Raw genomic sequence first — 20,598 nt, forward strand, 5'->3', positions numbered from 1 at the left:
ACATTCATTCCAGATACAGAAGACTCTAATTTGAGTTTACAACATATTTATTTTTCCGCATTTTTCTTTTTCGACGACACATTGGGTTTTCTTTTCCACCTTCATGTAGAAAAGTGTATCCAAAGATGGTTTCTTCTTCTTCTCCCAGCCCCGATATTGAATTATCGTTATCCGCAGTCCGCAGAAAATAAACTTAAGAAGAAGCTGAGATGGAAATCAGGAATCAGAGTCAAAGACTTTCAAAAGCTTGCACGGTTCCTTGAGGTCTTAATGAAATATTGCCCGTGTCAAAACACTGCATGGATGGGGTAGAGATCAATCAATCAATGACTCAATCAATGATAAGCTTGACCAGTGATTGGAAACCAACTACAAACACACATCACAGATCAAACAAAAGTCGCTGTAACGGATCGGACCCAAATAATCATTTTTTAAAGTTACGTAAGTGTAAAAGTTAAAACCAGACGGAGTGTATTATTGACCACACACACCCGCAGCGTCAGTGGGGAAGAATTTAATAAAAAAATTGATATATGGTCTCGTTTTGGTCAACGAAAATGAAGACACATTTTAGCAGAGTTTTTATTTTGTAATCTACATTTTGGTCCTGTTTTTATTCGATATTGCATTATATATTTAATTATCGTTATCGTCCAGAGGTGGTAGTAACGAGTTACATTTACTCCGTTACATTTACTTGAGTAAGTTTTGGGAAATTTTGTACTTTTAGGAGTAGTTTTGAATCACTATACTTTTTACTTTTACTTGAGTAGATTTGTGAAGAAGAAACTGTTCCTCTTACTCCGCTACATTAGGCTACGTTGAGCTGTTACCTTTCTTTTATCCCTTTTATCCGCGTTCGCGTTAATCTCATGACAACACTGAGTGATTCTTTGGGAAAAATGTTAGTTTTTGCATGTTTTGTCACATTTACACAGACTCAAACACACACAGAGTTTCTATGAGTTCATGTTTGTTCTAGTTCTGTCTGGTTAAAAAAGAAAAGTACAAAGGCTTGAAATTTTGTGCTACTTGTGCTTAATTTATTTTTTTATTCTGTTATTATTTTATTTACTTTAGTATTTATTAAAGTACTTGAATTTACTTTAAGATTATTTTAATTTTAGCTATTTTTTATTAATTTTAATTTATGTTATTATTTTATTGATTGAATTTGCCTGAAGATGATTATTTTGTACTTTTGTCTGTTTGAATGGTTGTGTTAAAAAAATAAATCAGACGTTACTCAACAGTTACTCAGTACTTGAGTAGTTTTTTTACCAAGTACTTTTTTACTTTTACTCAAGTAATTATTTGGATGACTACTTTTTACTTCTACTTGAGTCACATTATTCTGAAGTAACAGTACTTTTACTTGATTGCAATTTTTGGCTACTCTACCCAGCTCTGTTATCGTCACATGACCAGCATTTCCGTTGCGTCTCATTTTCCTCAGTTGATAAAGGCTCGTTGACGACGATATTTAGTCATAATTTCATCCACTCACCTCAGGCCTCACAGGGTCCTCGATTCCCACCACGCAGAGGCACGTCAGCCCGCTGAGGATGTCGTTCTCGTTGTCCCAGTCGGGCTCGCCCTCGGCGGTGGGGAAGTCCCGGTACGCCAGGCAGATGGTCCTCAGGCCCTCGGACGCCATGGGCTCGATCACCTTCTTCACCATGTCGTCCCGGTCCCGCGGCCGGAACACCTTGGCCTCCCCGCTGGCCGTCAGGATCTTGTAGCACCTGGGGACAAACAACCGGCATGTGAGCCAGGGGTCTTCAACTAGATTAGGCAGGGGGCCGCACTGCGTGAGCGGAAAATTACGGGGTTTTCAAAATGTATTTTGCACTCAAAGAAGAAGATTTATGTATATATAATACATTTGTGCACAGGGAAGAGCAGGAGAATACAGGACTGTCTCAGAAAATTAGAATATTGTGATAAAGTTCTTTATTTTCTGTAATGCAATTAAAAAAACTAAAATGTCATACATTCTGAATTCATTACAAATCAACTGAAATATTGCAAGCCTTTTATTATTATAATATTGCTGATTATGGCTTAAGATTCCCAGAATATTCAAATTTTTTGAGATAGGATATTTGAGTTTTCTTAAGCTGTAAGCCATGATCAGCAATATTAAAATAATAAAAGGCTTGCAATATTTCAGTTGATTTGTAATGAATCCAGAATGTATGACATTTTTGCATTACAGAAAATAAAGGACTTTATCACAATATTCTAATTTTCTGAGACAGTCCTGTATATAATACATTTGTGCACAGGGTTGAGCAGGAGAATATATCTGTCTAGTTTACATATGAATTATGTATTAATTGTCTCCAGATTTAGTCATTGTGAATGTTAAATATAATATTCAGATAAAGAAATATTATTTTAAATGCAAGTTCATTTTGAAACCATGCATTGTGCAAACTTAATGAAGTTGATATTGACCTACTTTTAATAAAACACGCCATAATGACAAACACTGTCCAATGAATCATTAACCAACTGAAAATGCTACCAAGCATCTTAAACTTTTATTAATTAAAAAAATGCGATATGATAACCATGTTTTAAAGAGAAAAAGGTTTTAAAGGATGTCTGAAAATCCAATTAATTTTTGTTTTGTAAATGGAACTGCTCCGGCATAAGTAATGGATGTGCTGAAAAAATGTATCGTCTTGTGTAATCTCCTTGAAGATATTTTTTGGTTCGTTATTTAGTCGTCTATTTTTTGTTTGTTTCTTAATTATTAAATTGTACTCTATCGTTTTTTCATATATCCGATCATTTTTATTTTGTGTAAATTCTTTGTAATTTTCCTTTAATTTCTATCATCTATAGATTTCTAATTGCTCATTTGTATATTGTGTTTTTATAAGTATGATATAAAATTTTATTTTATGTTAACTATAGGTGGAGGCCCCTGATAAGCTCTTTTGAGTTTTCGCCTCTTCCTGCACTTTAATTTGTAAAGTTGGTAATTTTATTTGTGTAATGTTTAACTGCAAAAAAAAAATATAAATCTAAATGTTAGTTTCGCTTACTTTGTCACTTCCGGCCGGCTGGATTTTGCCCAAAAATAAAATCGCGATTTTTTTCTCTCAGAATCCGATTTTCGATTATGATTATTTTGTGAATTGAGAAAAGGCAAAGAAATGATTTCAAATATGCTGTTTTTTTATTGAACATTTGCCCCATTGGGCTTTAAGTGCAAACTTTGCTCTTATTAAACCAAAAATGAATGAATAAAGTGCAAAACTCTGTAAAATAAGTTGAAAAAAAGTTTTAAAAAATATAATAAAATATAAAGTTTTATCTCTGAAAAAAAAAAAACAGCAAATAAGCACTTGCAAACATACAGTAAGTTATATTTCCAATTAAATAAAACAAGACATTTTCTAATTAAACTAAACTGGGTCTTTGCATGCTAAATAATAATGCAACCCATGAAGGAGGTAGAGGTGTGTAATGTCACTCATTACATTTGCTGTTCACATTTGGAAGTTTTTTGCAAGGAACACGAGCCGGTCTACCAAATCTGGCTTGAGGGATGCCCGGTGGCATGTTAGTATATCACCATGGTTACAACGCCCCCTCCTACACTAAAGAGCCTCTCCGATGGGGCACTTGTCGCAGGTATTGAGAGGTATTTCCATCAATCATTAATATGGTATCAATCATTTATATGTGTGCAGACAAGGTTTAAAAAAAAAAAAAAAAAAAAAAAAAAATTTTGAAAAATCGATTTTACGATTTTCACGTTTTAACATCGTTCTAATTACATAATCGCGATTACGATTTAAAATTGATTAATCGAACAGCCCTAGCTGGAAGTGACCCCGGCCGCCGCCGATCTGGCGGCCGATTGATCGGGACAACACTAACTACTTTCCCCCCCTTTTTTTTTTAAATATGACCAGGGGCCACATAAAAGCTCCTGGCGGGCCGCAAGTGGCCCGCGGGCCGCCCGTTGAATATCCCTGCTGTAAGCGCTTCGGTTCAAACGCAGGAGGTCTAAATTTAAAAGAAAGGAGGCATTCAGGAGAGTTGAGAAACATTGATTTAGCGGGTGATAATGTTAGAGTAATTCAGGTTAAATGGTGCGGGGGAAACGCCAGGACGTGTCGGAGCTCCGCGCCGCACCGGGCTGAGAAGTCCCACTAAGCCCCCTGTGGGGTAAAAAGAAGCCGACTCGGTTAAGAGGCTTACGGAGCTGTTACCGGCTCATTTTCTCAGCGCCTGTTTTTAAGTCGCAGTATAAGGGGCTCGGGGTCGGGATGCACTTGAACTTCTTAGCTGCTTAAGCCATTATACATATTTACTGTAAAAGTCTGGCCGGCAGCGAGGGGGAAACAACAAACGGTGGAGCAACCTTCCATTCAGAAAACTGTTTATTAGGACGGAGCTGATTACAAACACGTCTCTTATACAAAACATGTTAAACAAGCACAAAAGTAGGGGCTGGGATCGATTCAAATGTCAAGAATCGATTCGATTCCGATTCTTAAGATTTAGAATCGATTATCAGGATTTGATTTGATATTGTTTTGGGTTAGTGTTATTAAAACTGTTTTTTTGAGCTGTTGCCCGAATGATATATTATATAGTTATGCAACATATTAATACTAGTATTATATTGAGATTCAACAGCAAGTATTGCAGCTAATGATGCTGTAAGGACCAATCACCTCCCAGAATGCTGATATAAGTAGAACTAAAACATTTGGTGATGCTACTTTTAGCCACTAATATGCTCCAAAACTGTGGAACAGCCGGAGGATCTGAGAGGAGCTGGAAATGTGGACATTTTTAAATGTAGACTAAAAACTCATCTCTTTGGTCTGGCTTTTATGTAGCATCACATTTTATAGTTTTATTCTGTTTAACATTTCTTTTTTTTTTTTTTTTTTTTAAAAGAGGTATTTGCTTTATTTATTTATCTACCGTAGATGACCAAATAGTCGCCCGCGCGCAAATACGCGCCTGTGCTCTAATAGCCGCCGGGGGTCCGAGCCCATTTGGCATAATAAACGCCGGTTCAATTAAACGCCCGGGCGACTACCGGTAATAACCTGGTAATAACACTGTATTTGCATTGTATCGTGTACAGTATCGTTCATACTGCTCTGATCAGCTCCGTGTGTCGCCGTTACACAGACAAACTGTCTTTGTATATCAGAGCATGAAAAAAAAAAACGCTCCACCCATAACCGCTCAGCGCTCCAGTAACACTGCACCCCGCTCCGCTCCAAATAATGTTTGCATGCATATAAAATGCACATGTTTACCTGAAGTCTGTGTACTGGAACTCGAAGCCGGTTTTGGGGCAGGGGTGGGCTGTTCCCACACCCAAACCTGCATCCTGCCCACCTGATCAAAGTCATGGGGATTCTTTATTATTTATAATTTTATTTTTTTATATATTAAAATCCCAAAATATCTGTACCGTTTCTGATTGGGTGTGTGCACTGCGAATCATTTTTAGACACAACAAAGAACGCGTACCGCAAAAGTTGTGTCTCAGCGGAGGAACCCGGCGTCCAGCAAAATGAGAAGAGAAAAAAGAGGTTTTCTGAAGAGCAGACAGCGCACACACTAAAGGCTGATTTATGGTTCCGCGTTACACCAACGCAGAGCCTACGGCGTAGGGTACGCGGCGACCCGCACCGTACGTGGAAATGCGGTCTTTTTTTTGCTATTAAAACATGATTTGTAATGTGAATTTGCAAAACTTAAACTACAAATAATAGTTTTTGACGTAACATCAGAGATTGTGCATGCTCTCTGTGAAAGGATGAGTCAAATCGGGTCGCAGCTGCTTCAACTGTGATTCCTTCACGAGGAGCGACCAGGATTTCAAACACGCTTGATTTTCTTGCGACCTCACGATTTGTGATCGGGAGCTCGTCGTGAGGTGTTGTGTTGTGTACAGTGTGTACAATTTTAGTTCCAGTGGTACTATGGTGATCTCATATGTTCTTTGTAAGTAATGGTCTGCTGCTGCTCATTGCAAAAATAAATTGTAGCCTGGTGCAAATACCCGCCTGGTTCTTATAAACGCCTGAGGTCCAAGTGGATTTAGCATATTAAACGCCCGGGCTACTAAATGGTCATCTACGGTATTTCTTGTAATATTATTATTATTATATTTTATTGTTGTGGACTGATTATTTTTTAGCCTTATTCCTTGAACTTTTATCATTATTTCATTTTAATTAACTATATTGTATGTCAGTGTGCATTGGTCTCCCAGTTTTTATTTTTATTTTTATTATGCTTATTTTTCAGTCAAAATGTCAAAGCACTTTGTATTTCATGTACCTGGATGAAAGGTGCTATACAAATAAAATTTGATTGATTGATAAATGCTTTCAGAAACATTGTGTCGGGCAGAATTACCGAACAGATCCAGATCAGCAAACAGAGGCCGTATGAAATCGCTTTCATTTTTTCCCAACATTCTGTTTTTATTTTTTGCATTTTTGGTGTTTTTCAGTTTTTTATTTTTGAAAATTTGGTTTTTAGCATTTTATGCAAATTTAAGAAGAACACTTACAGAGTGAAAAGCATAAACGTTACAACACAAAGAGGCTGACGATCATGTAATTTAACAGCGACGTCTGTACTAGCTGGAATCACAATTTTGTATTACTTTTAGTGACCCCTCTGAGTATTTTCTAAAAAGAAAAGTCCATTTAGTTCAGGAGTTTTCTAAACCAGCACTTTAACGCTTCAACGCCATGTTCATTGTTTGATAGTTTCACACCTTTTGCATGTGTGAATTAAATGACGTGACTATTGGGATTAAAGTTCACTGGGCGGAAATGTAATGAAAAAAAAAAATAAGATCTTTAGACATACGAATCGATTTTTAGGAATGAATATGAGAATCGATTTAGAATCGATTTTTCCCACACAAGCCTACAGAGAAGATGGAGCGGTTCTCACTTCTTCAGGAGGATTTCCGAGGCTCCTTTGCTGAACATGCGGTAGCTTCCGTCGGCCATCTTCAGCACGGTGCTCATGGACTTGCGCACCGAGTTGAAGGTGTAGACCTTGTAGAGCTTCTCCTCGGGGATCTCGTTGCGGATGGCCTGGTAGTCGCGCTTCAGGTCCGAGGAGAAGCCGAGCAGGGCACACTCCGTCTTGTTGCCCACCTGCCGCGGCAGACCGCCCTCTTTCTCTGGAGGCTGGGGAGACGGAGGGAGGGGGAGTTTGTTTTATTTAGGATCCACATTAGCAACAGCATAAGCTATCCTTCCTGGGGTCCGACATACACACAAATTAACACTTAATACATACAGGACTGTCTCAGAAAATTTGAATATTGTGATAAAGTCTTTTATTTTCTGTAATGCAAAAATGTCATACATTCTGGATTCATTACAAATCAACTGAAATATTGCAATATAATATTGCTGATCATGGCTTACAGCTTAAGAAAACTCAAATATCTTATCTAAAAAAAATTTGAATATTCTGGGAATCTTAATCTTAAGCTTTTTTATTATGCACTTCGAGAAAAAAGTCGAAATGTCGAGAAAAAAGTCGAGATTTCAAGAAAAAAGTCGAAATGTCGAGGAAATAGTCCAAATTTCGTGAAAAAAGTTGAAATGTTGAGAAAAAAGTCTAAATGTCGAGAAAAAAAGTCTAAATGTCAAGATTAATGTTGAAGTACAATCTTGAGAAAAAAGTCGAAATGTCGAGAAATAGTCAAAATTTCGTGAAAAAAAGAATTAGAATATTCTGGGAATCTTAATCTTAAACTGTAAACCATAATCAGCAATATTCAAATAATAAAAGGCTGGCAATATTTCAGTTGATTTGTAATGAATCCAGAATGTATGACTTTTTTTTTTTTTTTTTTTTTTTTTTTTATTTAAATTGCATTACAGAAAATAAAGAACTTTATCACAATATTCAAATTTTCTGAGACAGCCCTGTAGAGTTCCAGCCAACCATGGCTCTGTAAAAAACAGTTCTCTGTATCAAACCTGTTCTCACCCTTGGTAATATGAACCTCCTTTCTGATGTCATTCTTGTATTGTACCCATGGTAGGGCTGGGCGATATATCGAGATTTTAATATATATCGATATATTTTCAAACACGATATGGTACGAGACAATATCGTTTATATCGATTTAAAAAAAAAAAAAAAAAAAAAAAAAAAAAATTACTTTTTTTTTTTTTTTTTTTTTAACATTTTTTTTTTTATGATTTTGATATAGCTTATTTTGTGACAAATTGACTTGAATGTTTTATTTGAGATTTGCACAAATGTTTTGTTATTTGCACAACTGTCAACCTTAGTGGAAAAGTCTGCCTGTTACTGTCTACATTGTATAAATTGCACAGTGTATTTTAATTTAATTGTTATGCAGGAAAGGGATGTTTGTTTTATTTTATTCAAGAAGCATTTTTATTCTATATATGCAGGCAGTTTATTTTTATTTCATTTGTTTTATACATTTTGATATTGTGCAGACCTCTGTTAATAAAGGAACCTGTGTGACATTTGGCACGAGGCTTTGTATTAAAACACTGTTTTTTAAGGGTTTGCCTCAGAAAAAAATGAAGCTAACAGAGATGCTATGCTATAATGCTTTGGGGGAAACCCCAATTAAGGCACAGAAAAAATATCGAGATATATATCGAGTATCGCCATTTAGCTAGAAAATATCGAGATATGACTTTTGGTCCATATCGCCCAGCCCTAACCCATGGTGATAAAATGATAGTATAAGTATAAGGATAGTCATACAGCTGTTTCGAAGATCGTGTCACCAGTATATTCCTCAGAAAATGTGTCTTCTAGATAACCAGCCTAGATTATTCTGCTGTTGGACACATTAGAGTGGAGTGAGTTCCTGCTGGACGGCGTGTCGCCGGCGTGTTTCCCCCCCAAACCTACCATGATCTTGGTGGTGTAGGCGCAGTTGACGGCGATGCCGAGGATCAGGATGTCCAGGATGGAGGGCGGGATGTTCTCCGGCTCGGGGACTTTCCTGTGATGTTTCTCGGCCACGAAGGCCTGGACCACCGTCATGCGGTTCATGGTGAGGGTGCCGGTCTTGTCGGAGCAGATGGCCGTGGCGTTGCCCATCGTCTCACACGCGTCCAAGTGACGCACCAGGTTGTTGTCTTTCATCATTTTCTGAAGGAAGATAAATAAATATATGAGTAAAATCATACAGAAATGACTGAAATCAAAAAATGGCAGCCTTTACCAGAAGCAACACGTCGGCCTTTAAGGAAACCTGCAATCCATTTCTTACTCTACTACCATTTTATCTCCACAAGCCCATATTAATACTGTTATTATTGCTATGACAACTGTAATTGTGATTATTATAATTGTTAGAATATTACTGTATTACTTCTCTCATTATTGTTATTATTATATTATTAATTGATTAATCAATCATATAATTATCATAATTATTACTACTTATTTTCCTTTTTTCTTTATTTATTCAAACAGGTTAAAACAAAAACAAAAATAATCAGAATACATAAAATGTATATACCAAAAACAAAAAAAAAACAAAAAACATAAGCAAAACAAAGCAAATTAAAGAGACAAATCTATAAATAAATATTTCCTGTTTGAAAGGGTGTAGGATTAGGTTTCAAAAAACTTTTCTAGTCCTACCCCTTCTAATGTTCTGTTTTTACAATTTCTTCATTTCACAGAACTCCAAAAGAAAAGCATAAAAGAGAAAGAAAAGGTGAATGAATGTGTATTTTTTTTATAGATCGCCATTATTTACCGTTTTGTATGTACAAAGAGGATTGTGATATTGATGAAGATAGATATTTATTATTATACTTTACGTCCCTTATTTAATTGATTGATTGCCCCCTTCTTTTACTTCATTTATTAGTAATTAATTAACTTATTTTCTTTCTTTCTTTCTTTCTTTCTTTCTTTCTCCTAAAATAACCATAATTCTAGAAAACCATCATACTCATACACACACCCACATACACAAACATTTATTTAGTTGTTTTGTAATTTTGTTTGTTTTCTAGCGCCCCCTCTGGTTCTGTACCTGTATGCGTTTCTGTTTTTGTTTTGCGTACCTGTATTGTGAACTGTTTTAAGAAATAAAAAAATTAAATAAAATAAAGTAATGACTGAAATCAAAGAGATATTTCCGGAGCTGAACAGTTAGAAATCCCTGCATCGGTAAACAACTTCAGAGCGGCAGACGGGATCATAGCGAGGCTTAAGGGTATCAGTTAACGTGTCTCGTTAGTGTTAATGGGCTGGAGTGTAAGCCGGTCAGACGAGGCCAAGGGTCGGGTCGGCCAGCGGGTCCGCTAGTGTTGAAAAAAGAACGATTTTCCGATTCTAAATCGATTCTCATTAATTCCTAAAAATCAATTTGTATGTCCAAAGATCGATTTTTTTCATCATTACATTACAGCGTTTGGTATTTTTTTTGTTTATCCCCAAAAAAGGAATGTTTTGTTGGACACGAGAATAACGTGGTGCCATGTTTTTGCCTTTAAATATGTTTAAAGGTATGAAAACATTAAAGTTTTCAGTTATAATTGCATAAATTGTCTATACTATTTCATTACTTTCATTACCGTCTTGGGGTTACATTTGCATAAAATGCTAAAAACCAAATTCTGAAAAAGTAAAAACCGAAGTATTAATATGTTGCATAACTACACAGTCATATAATTCAGGCAACAGCTCAAAAAACAGTTTTAATAACACTAACCCAAATCTGTGACTGCGTTTCCATGCATGAATAACCCTTTTAAAACCCGAATATTAGCAATAACCCGGTTTTGCACGGCCATGTAAACACCAATAACCCCTTTGAAAAACTCAAATTTGCTCATATTCAGGTTTTTAAAAACCCGAATATGACCCCTGGGTTACTCCTTTTAAAACCTGAATATTGGGTCATGTAAACGCCAAACGGAATATCCCCATCAAACGGAACATGAATTTGTTTTCTGCACATGCTCTTTTTGCAAGGAATCCTGGTCTTTTGAGTCCAGGAAGTTCTTATAAACACGGAGAAACCAAGACCAGGAGGAGACTAATCACTTCATAAATGTAATGAAGGATATGAACATTTCTGCATTTGTAGACGGTAGAAAGTACCGGGATAGCGAGATTTACAAGAAGGTGAGCGAAAAGTTGCGCGAAGCAGCATTTGTTTTGAATTAGGATACAGGAAGAAGAAGCAGAAATGACGGTAATTACGTCATGATGTTCTCCGTGCGTCGCTGGTTTGATCCAGATATCCCGAATGATTAATTACCATGTAAACGGAATATTCTGAATGTTTCAGTAACCGGAATATTAGCAATAACCCGAATTTTGACTGCATGTAAACGTAGGGCTGTGCGATTAATCGATTTTAAATCTAAATCGGATTTATTAAGACGATGTTAAAAAAAGGAAAATCGATTTTCCTTTTTTGCAGCTGGCTGATGACAGACAGAACTCGTCTAGTCATCTTTGTTTGGTCAAGAAAATTGTAAATGTTGTCACTTTACTAAACTCAAGGAGGATTTACAGTATCTTTCAATTGCACTTCATTCCCAATAGGGAAATTTGTTTGCTATTTTTCTTTAAAAATAAAGATAAAATATTTGAAACAATTTATTCCATTGTCTTTTGTAGTTTTACCAAAAAAATCGAAATCGAAAATCGGGTTTTCAGAGAAAAAAAAAAAAAAAAAAAAAAAAAAAATCGGGATTTTATTTTTGTCTAAAATCGCCCAGCCCTATGTAAACGTAGTCAATATCTGAATCAAATCAAATCTTGATAATCGATTCTGAATCTTAAGAATCAGAATAGATTCCTGCTCATCAGAACTCAGGCCTCACCTTGACGGAGTATGCCAGCGAGATGGTGACGGCGAGGGGCAGGCCTTCAGGAACGGCCACCACCAGAACGGTGACGCCGATGATGAAGAACTTGACGAAGAACTGGATGTAGATGGGGGTGCAGTCCTTGATCCAGGGCAGGTTCTGGATCCAGAAGGTGTCGACCACGAACAGAACCACCAGGATGATGACGGTGATGGCCGACATCACCAGCCCTGGGGAGGACGGGAGACGTTCAGATTACAGCCGTCAGTCAACGACCACATCGCGGGTAAACAGGATATTCAACAAGCGTGAGATGTGAACAACAACGTCACAATTTGAGGATGAAATAAGTATATTTTACTTCTTAAACTGAGTCACTGACTCACCCGCTTTTCCAATCTGCACAGCGAGTTTGGTCAGTTTGCCTTGGAGGACGGACTTCTCCTTCTTTGGCAGGTTGGCCTTCTTCTTCTCCTCCGCGTCGCCGCCCTCGTCGCTGTTCAGGGGCTGCATCTCCATGGCGGCGCCGTCCTGCGCTTTGGCTGCAGCAAAGAGAGCAAAGCAGAACTGTCAAATCTGAGTACGACAACATTTTTACTGGAATAAAGCGAGGGAAATAAGCTCTAGTGTTGTTTTTGTCAGCCTGTTTCAATTTTAGTTTTAGTCTAGTCTTTGGAAAATCCCCAACGAAAATGAAGACACATTTTAGCGTCTTTTTTTAGCGAGTTTTTATTTTGTAATCTACATTTTAGTCTCGTTTTTATTCCTCTAAAGATATTGCATTATATATTTAATTATCGTTATCGTCACCTGACCAGCATTTTCGTTGCGTCTTGTTTTCCTCAGGTGATAAAGGCGATATTTAGTCATAATTTTCGTTGACGCACTGCAAAAACTCAAAATCTTACCAGGAATATTTGTCTTATTTCTAGTTAAAATGTCTCATTTTTAGTCAAAAAAATCTCATTACACTTAAAAGTCATACATATAAAGAGCCATTACCAGAAAAATAAAGAAATGTATCATTTTGAGAAGCAAATAAAAGGCTTTACACTGCAAAAACTCAAAATCTTACCAGGAATATTTGTCTTATTTTCAGTTAAAATGTCTAATTTTTAGTCAAAAAATCTCATTACACTTAAAACAAGAGTCATTACCAGAAAAACAACTTGTCATTTGACAATTTTCACCTATTTCAAGTAAATTTTCACTTGAAATATGTAGAAAAATCTGCCAGTGGGACAAGATTTATCTTCTCATTACAAGCAAAAAAATCTTGTTCCACTGGCAGATTTTTCTACTTATTTTAAGTGAAAATCTACTTGAAACAGGTGAAAATTGTTGTTTTTTCCAGTGATGAGTCTTGTTTTAAGTGTAATGAGATTTTTTTTTGAGTAAAAACAGACATTTTAACTAGAAATAAGACAAATTCTTGTTAAGATTTGGAGTTTTTGCAGTGCGAAAGCAACTTTACTTTGCTCACGTCTGCTCGAGCTCAAGTGGAAACCATGCATTTTAATCTCACACTAAATAAACTAGTGCTGGAAAACAAAACTTTAGAGGATCAAGTCATTAAGAAAACCACTTTTGACTTTTTAGCAACTATTATAATACAATTTAGCTGCAAGGTCTGGCAGTAATGAACTAAATAACAGTATGATAATAAAACGGCTGTCATGCAGGATGATTTCACAGCCCATTCGAGGAAAACAGATTAAAACAGACAAAACACGAGATGTCAGAAGCATCCGAAATGTCTGAAGGTGTCATTTGTATGCTTTTATCTTCACAACTGGAGGCTTGTCATTGTAATTATGTTTGCAGTGATCCGAGTGAACGGTAATTAGCAGGAAGATTTGGAGACGTAATTACCATACACCCACTTTGAGACTTAAAGAACAGGCTTAGTCGCTATGAGATATTTCTGAGGAGTCACCTCCTCCTCTGACAGACACCAGAGCCCTGGCTTTACACTTCAATTCTGATTCATTTCTGTCGTGTCTCTTCCCCCACACCCTGTTCCAGGACCTCCGGACGTCAGGGAAATGGACAAGCTTCATTTTACAAAACCCTGAAAATAGGAAAAATAACTAAACCGGGGGAAACGGCCAGTGGACGTTCGTCTCCGTCTTTGTAAGTAAGTAAGTAGTGTTTATTTCTATAGCAACTATCACAGACAACGGAATGTCACAAGGTGCTTCACAAAGAATAAAAGCATCAATAATAACATGAATAAACACACTACAATAAAAGTAGAAATAGGATAAAAACAAGACAATACCGATAAAAGCTCCTAGAATAAAAGTACAGGACTATCTCAGAAAATTAGAATATTGTGATTTTCTGTAATGCAATGACAAAAACAAAAATGTCATTTTTAAGAAAACTCAAATATCCTATCTCAAAAAATTAGAATATTTTGGGAATCTTAAACTGTAAGCCATAATCAGCAATATTAAAATAATAAAAGGCTTGCAATATTTCAGTTGATTTGTGATGAATCCAGAATGTATGACTTTTTTTTTTTTTTTTTTTTTTTAAATTGCATTACAGAAAATAATTATCACAATATTCTAATTTTCTGAGACAGTCCTGTACATGAAATCTACATGCTGATCATAAAACAACCGTCTCACTACTGATGTTTAAAAGCTCGGAGAAACAGGTGGGTTTTAAGTTTGCTCTTAAAAGCCAGTTCTTTTTTATTTAAGCAAGAAAACAAACTGTTGCAGTCGTCCAAACGAGATGAAAGAAAAGCATGAATAATTAACTCGAGATCATTTTTTGAAACAACTGTTCTTAGTTTAGAGATATTCCTTAAATGGTAAAGACAGTTCCTCATCAGCTGTTTGGAGTTTTGTTCTAATGACATTTCTTTGTCAAAGACAACACCAAGATTTCTTAAATGAGACTCAAATCAACTAAAAAGTGGCTGATAGCTGGACTAAGCAGTGAGTGCGTTTACATGGGAAGTTTAATTCCTCTTTAATTCAGAATTAAAATGAAATCCGATTTAAAATGAGTAAAAATTACCATGTAAACACCTAATTCCCGAATGAAAATGGCCATTCCGAATTAAACTTAATTCTGAAGTAAGTGGCTGGTTTATTCCGATTTTAAATCCGAATAGAATAATTCCGTAATCATGTTTACACTGATTCCCCTTTAAATTAATTCTGGTCTTTCTGCGCATGCTCATTCGCGCTGGGCTTGTTTTCCAAACAAAGTTTCAAGATGGCAGCACGCAGTAAACGGTGGTCAAGAGCAGAGACAATTTATTTAATAAATAGCTTGGAGGACCTGGAAATAATTAAAAGAAGAGATGAAAACAGGAAACATAAAAACAGTGAGCTTTTCAAAGTTGTAGCAGCTAAGTTTGTTTTTCTTCCGGTAGACGTAACTTCCGGTCCGCCCCCCTATAAAAGATTCGCCAAATCCAAATGTATGTAAAGAATAAATAGAAATATTTACATTTTACCCGATCGAATGCTTTTTCTGCGTCTAAAGATATAATAGTAGTTTCCTGTTTATTGATACTCGAATGATCTATAATATTAAGTAATCTACGAGTATTAGTAGAAGAATGTCTACCTTTAATGAAACCTGTTTGATCCAGATGTATAATAGAAGGGGTGACTCTTTTCAGACTTTTGGTAAGAGCCTTAGCAGAATTCATATTTAAGGGTAAGCTTTCATTCTCCCTAACATTTAGGATCATTTTATAAAACGTTGGTGCTAATATGCTCCAGAATTCCTTGTAAAATTCAGCTGGAAAGCCATCTGGGCCCGGAGCTTTACTATTGGGCATATGTTGAAGAGCTTCATGGAGTTCTCCTATTGAGAGCGGGGAATCTAAATTCGTAACCTGTTCCTGATGTAACTTCGGCGGATTCATTTCTCCAAGAAACTGATTGATGGATTGATCAGATGGTTCGATTTGTGATGAATATAGTTTGTAGTAAAAGTCTCTGAAAACTGAGTTTATTAAACAGGGATCATGTGTAATTTCCACTGATTGGTCCTTGATAGATGTTATGGTTGTTTTTTCTTTGTTTACTTTTAATTGATTGGCTGAATATTTCCCCGATCTGTTAATGTGTGCAAAGTTTTCCAGGCGAAAGCCTTTGTACTAGAAACAATCAGAACCTTCCCAACCCCCAGACCTTAAGAGGAAATTGGATAAAGCCGATCAAACATGTTTTCCATGTAAACCTCAATTCGGAATTACTATTTCCATGTAAACTTGAAGGAGAATAGTTTAATTCGGAGTAATTAATTCAGAATTAAAAAGCATCATGTAACCGTGGCCAATGATGCTTCCAGAAAACTGAAAATAAATCACATTACTAGCAGCTTCTGTCCATTCCGGTAATGACTCTGTTTATGATGTGAATGCATGAAGCAGCAGCAGCACTGGGCTGCAGCAGATGCAGCAGTTTTTTTTTGTTTGTTTAGTTTTCTCATCTTCTCTTTTAATTGTTGTCTTTTACATGTACAAAATAAATCAAATCAATCAATCGCTGTTTTTTCACACTGTGCTTGCACCATGATCGCCAAATAAAAAAATAACGCACTGCAAAAATCTTACCAGGAATATTTGTCTTATTTCTAGTTAAAATGTCTCATTTTTAGTAAAAAAAAAAAAAAAAAAATCTCATTACACTTAAAACATCACTGGAAAAAAACAACAATTTTCACCTGTTTCAAGTAGATTTTCACTTAAAATAAGTAGAAAAATCTGCATGTGGAACAAGATTTTTTTGCTTGTAATGAGAAAATAAATCTTGTTCCACTGGCAGATTTTTTTACTTATTTTAAGGGAAAATCTACTTGAAACTGGTGAAGTAGATGCAGCATCTGCAGCAAATGCAGGAGATGCAGCTTGCTGCTCGGCACATACATGGTCAGTGTAATCTCAGTCTAAAGGATTACTGCTGATTCCTGGCAGACCCGGGAATCTGTGCACTAGGGACCAGCGCCAGAGCTGTGGCCGCAAACCCGAGCAACCGCTGATCATCCAACCCCAGCGGGACTAGAGTCTGAGTCTCTGGCTGAGCTGGCGTTAAACAGCCTCGTTATCAGCGCAGTCAGTCTGAAACTGCACCAGTGCAACCCTTACGGACCGACCGAATACTTTAGCACGGGACATCAATAGGAATCAAACTGTGGGGGGGCCCGAGGGAGTCGGAGAGAGAGAGATGGTGGGAAAGCAGATGTTCTGGCCTGAGACATGCTGCATGGCTTTAATCTCCTCATCAATAATCGCTCTAACTGGATTCGGTAGCACCTACTGCTCAGAGCGCATCATGTCAGGGGAGGACGACACAAGAGGAGACGGAAGAACAGCCTGTACGGAGCAAACACCGACGAGATCGTGCAAAAACATGCAGCTCCTCGTTACCTGGATAAAAAAAAGGTGCTGAGGCCAATTAATAAATGGCTCGTGGAGACAGAACTCACCTTTCTTACGGTTTTCTACAGATGCGTCCTGCTTCTTGTCTGTAAAACATATCGGGAATAATTAGACATTTAACCTAAAATCATGACAAGTGACAGTTCAAGGTCAAATATAGTCAAACAAATATTTATAGTGTTTATAGAGGTCATGGGTGTGTGTATATGTGTGTATGTAGATATATATAGATATAGAGCAGATGGAGTTAATATAGAGATAGTATGGTGTAAATAAGTATATTTATATGGGCATGCGTGTACAAATATATAGAAATATTCAACTATGTGTATGTATGTGTAGGTAAGTGTGTCTCATTTTTAGTCAAAAAATCTTATTACACTTAAAACAAGAGGGGGACAAGATTTATTTTTGCATTACAAGCAAAAAAAATCTTGTTCCACTGGCAGATTTTTCTACTTATTTCAAGTGAAAATCTACTTGAAACAGGTGAAAATTGTCAAATAACAAGTTATTTTTCTGATAATGACTCTTGTTTCAAGTGTAATGAGATTTTTTGACTAAAAATGAGACATTTTAACTAGAAATAAGACAAATATTCTTAGTAAGATTTGGAGTTTTTGCAGTGCATAGTATAGTTAGTTATTATAAATACTTGTTAATAAATGATTAGTGAATGGGGGTAGGATTAAATAAGTTTACACTTAAGATATTAAGTGTTAAAGGATGAAATTCTTTGTTTTGCTTTCTTATCTTCTCTTTTAATTGTTGTGTTTTACATGTACAAAATAAAAAAGTTAAAAAATCAATCAAAAATCAATCATGGGGGACAGTTTCAACGTTACATGCCGGGTTCATTGATCATACTAACTTTTTCTCTGTTTCTTCTTCTCCTCTTTTTCCTTTTTCTTCTCCTCCTCATCCTCATCGCCGTCGTCCTCTCCCGCCCCGAGTAAAGTGAAGATAATTCCAGTTTGAGAGTTGACACCCACAGCAGTGACCAGCATTTTCCCTGAGCCCTCCATTACGTGAGTGCCTTTGAACAGAGGAGAAAAACAAAACGTCAGGAAACCTCCCGACTAAACGACCTACGACGTTTCAAACGCTCTTTTTTTTCTTCCCCCACTTTGATTTGGATGAAAATATTGAGCTAAATCATCGTGTGTGAAAAAAGGCCTCCAAAGCGGGAAGTTAAGCCGGACATCGAGAGATGACAAATGCAGGTTTTCAAATCAAAAGCAATCGATACAAAAGAAACATTGCACCAGGGAGTAGAAAGAAAGCAACAGTTACGAATGCAAAAGCTCTCCAAACCTTTCATCAGATGTCTTTAATCAAAGGGTTATTGTCAGTCTCGGTGAATTAATGCAACTCTGAGAGGCAGCTCGTGGTCTGCACTCAGCGTCACACTATCTTGTCCATTTATAAAGAAAAAGGCAAATAACAGAAGAGAACAAAAGCAAAAGTGATGAGGAAAGTGGTAGCCTTGCTAAAAAAATCTTAATTAAATAAATCCGTAATTGCTCAACAATCTCAGCCGTTTAATTGGACTTTTGTCCGTTACCAGCGTCCTCCGTCGTTGCCGGGGAAAACTTTTATTTGGGCCATCGTGTATAAGACAAAATATATTCCTTTATTTCTTTCAGGGAAACTGAATGCAGCAGTAAATGGTTGGAATAAACAATCCAGGAAACAATCCAAGGAAAAGGATCTAATACCAATTTACAGGACTGTCTCAGAAAATTTGAATACTATTTTCTGTAATGCAATTAAAAAAAACAAAAATGTCATACATTCTGGATTCATTACAAATCAACTGAAATATTGCAAGCCTTTTATTATTTTAATATCTATCTCAAAAAATTAGAATATTCTGGGAATTTTAATCTTAAACAGTAAGCCATAATCAGCTATATTAAAATAATAAAAGGCTTGCAATATTTCAGTTGATTTGTAATAAATCCAGAATGTATGATTTATTTATTTATTTATTTTTTTTTTTTTAAATTGCATTACAGAAAATAAAGAACTTTATCACAATATTCAAATTTTCTGAGACAGTCCTGTATATTTAAAAAATATGGCCAGCTGAGGGATCCCCATTAGCTGTCACCAAAAGTGGGACAAACTATTCTTCCTGGTAGTATTTACGTCTTTACAACAAGTAAATATGCTTTTATTTTGTAATTGTAACTAAAATCTAAATAAGCAGTCACATTGAACATCAAGAGGACCAGCAACTCACCATCAATGTCATTGAGACTTCTTTAAATTATACATATCAGAACAAACGTTTCATCCTACACTGATTGGTCATAAACTCAGCAATAAATCACTTTGATTTTGCAGCTTTATTGGTTAAAAAACCACAGATTCTGCTGCGTGTTACCTGATAACAGCATGGGATCCTTTTCTTGCGTTTTCTTGACATGGTCCGACTCCCCCGTGAGTGAACTCTCATCGATCTTGAGATCGTTGCCTTGGATTAAAACGCCGTCGGAGGGCAAGAGGTCACCTGACGCACACAAACACAACCTCAGTTCACTATTAAAGTGCATTTGTTTTTAATTTACTTGGGATTTCCTAAGAGGAGATCCTCTCTTACCATATTTTATTTGTGCAACGTCCCCGACCACTATTTCGGCCACAGGAATTTGGATAACTTGTCCCGCGCGGACGACAGTGAATTTCTGCTCCTGCTCGATGCGGCTCTGGAGGCCCCGGAACTGCTTCTCTTTGCTCCAGTCGTTGAACGCCGTCACCAGCACCACGCAGACGACCGAGAGCAGGATGGCGGCGCCCTCGATCCAGCCCGCCTCCGCCTCGTTCTCGTCCTCCGCTCCACCCGCGGCTCGTCCACAATCTGCAAGCAGACGAGAGGAGAGCGCTTTATCCACAGAGCTGAAAACGTCACAAAAGCTGTCAGTTTATAATCACGTACGATCAATGGCATTGTCCAAACATTAACCAGTTTAGAAACAGATATAAAAACATGATTTTCATAAGGTACAAAGAGGAATATATAATTATATATATATATATATATATATATATATATATATATATATATATATATATATATATATATATATATATAGCAGACAGAGTTAATATAGAAATAGTATGGTGTAAAAAAGTATATTTATATGGGCATGTATGTACATATGTATTAAATACTCAACTAAGTGTATATATGTATAGGTAGATGTGTGAATATAATTATAGTATACCGGTAGTTAGTTATTATAAATACTTGTTTATAAATGATTAGTTTACACTTCTTCCTTCTCCTTTTTGCACATATTAAGATATTAAGATATTAAGTGT

The 20,598-nt window shown here is 36.4% G+C and overlaps 1 protein-coding gene across 2 annotated transcripts in view; it reads right to left on the minus strand.

Moving 5' to 3' along the window:
• The window catches only part of atp2b1a (ATPase plasma membrane Ca2+ transporting 1a), a 78,557-nt gene that overhangs the window by 22,104 nt on the left and 35,855 nt on the right, over window positions 1–20,598 (minus strand). For both annotated transcript variants that reach the window (XM_061715249.1, XM_061715248.1), the window contains exons 4-12: window positions 19,877–20,134; window positions 19,661–19,786; window positions 18,143–18,307; window positions 17,319–17,357; window positions 12,245–12,400; window positions 11,874–12,088; window positions 8,929–9,171; window positions 6,964–7,205; window positions 1,511–1,748 (exon numbers count right to left, since the gene is read on the minus strand). In XM_061715249.1, the coding sequence (XP_061571233.1) occupies window positions 1,511–1,748; window positions 6,964–7,205; window positions 8,929–9,171; window positions 11,874–12,088; window positions 12,245–12,400; window positions 17,319–17,357; window positions 18,143–18,307; window positions 19,661–19,786; window positions 19,877–20,134 (1,682 nt within the window). The remainder of the gene's footprint in view (window positions 1–1,510; window positions 1,749–6,963; window positions 7,206–8,928; window positions 9,172–11,873; window positions 12,089–12,244; window positions 12,401–17,318; window positions 17,358–18,142; window positions 18,308–19,660; window positions 19,787–19,876; window positions 20,135–20,598) is intronic.

Source organism: Cololabis saira, chromosome 23 (assembly GCF_033807715.1).
Source record: "Cololabis saira isolate AMF1-May2022 chromosome 23, fColSai1.1, whole genome shotgun sequence".
In the NCBI taxonomy this organism is placed as follows: domain Eukaryota; kingdom Metazoa; phylum Chordata; class Actinopteri; order Beloniformes; family Belonidae; genus Cololabis; species Cololabis saira.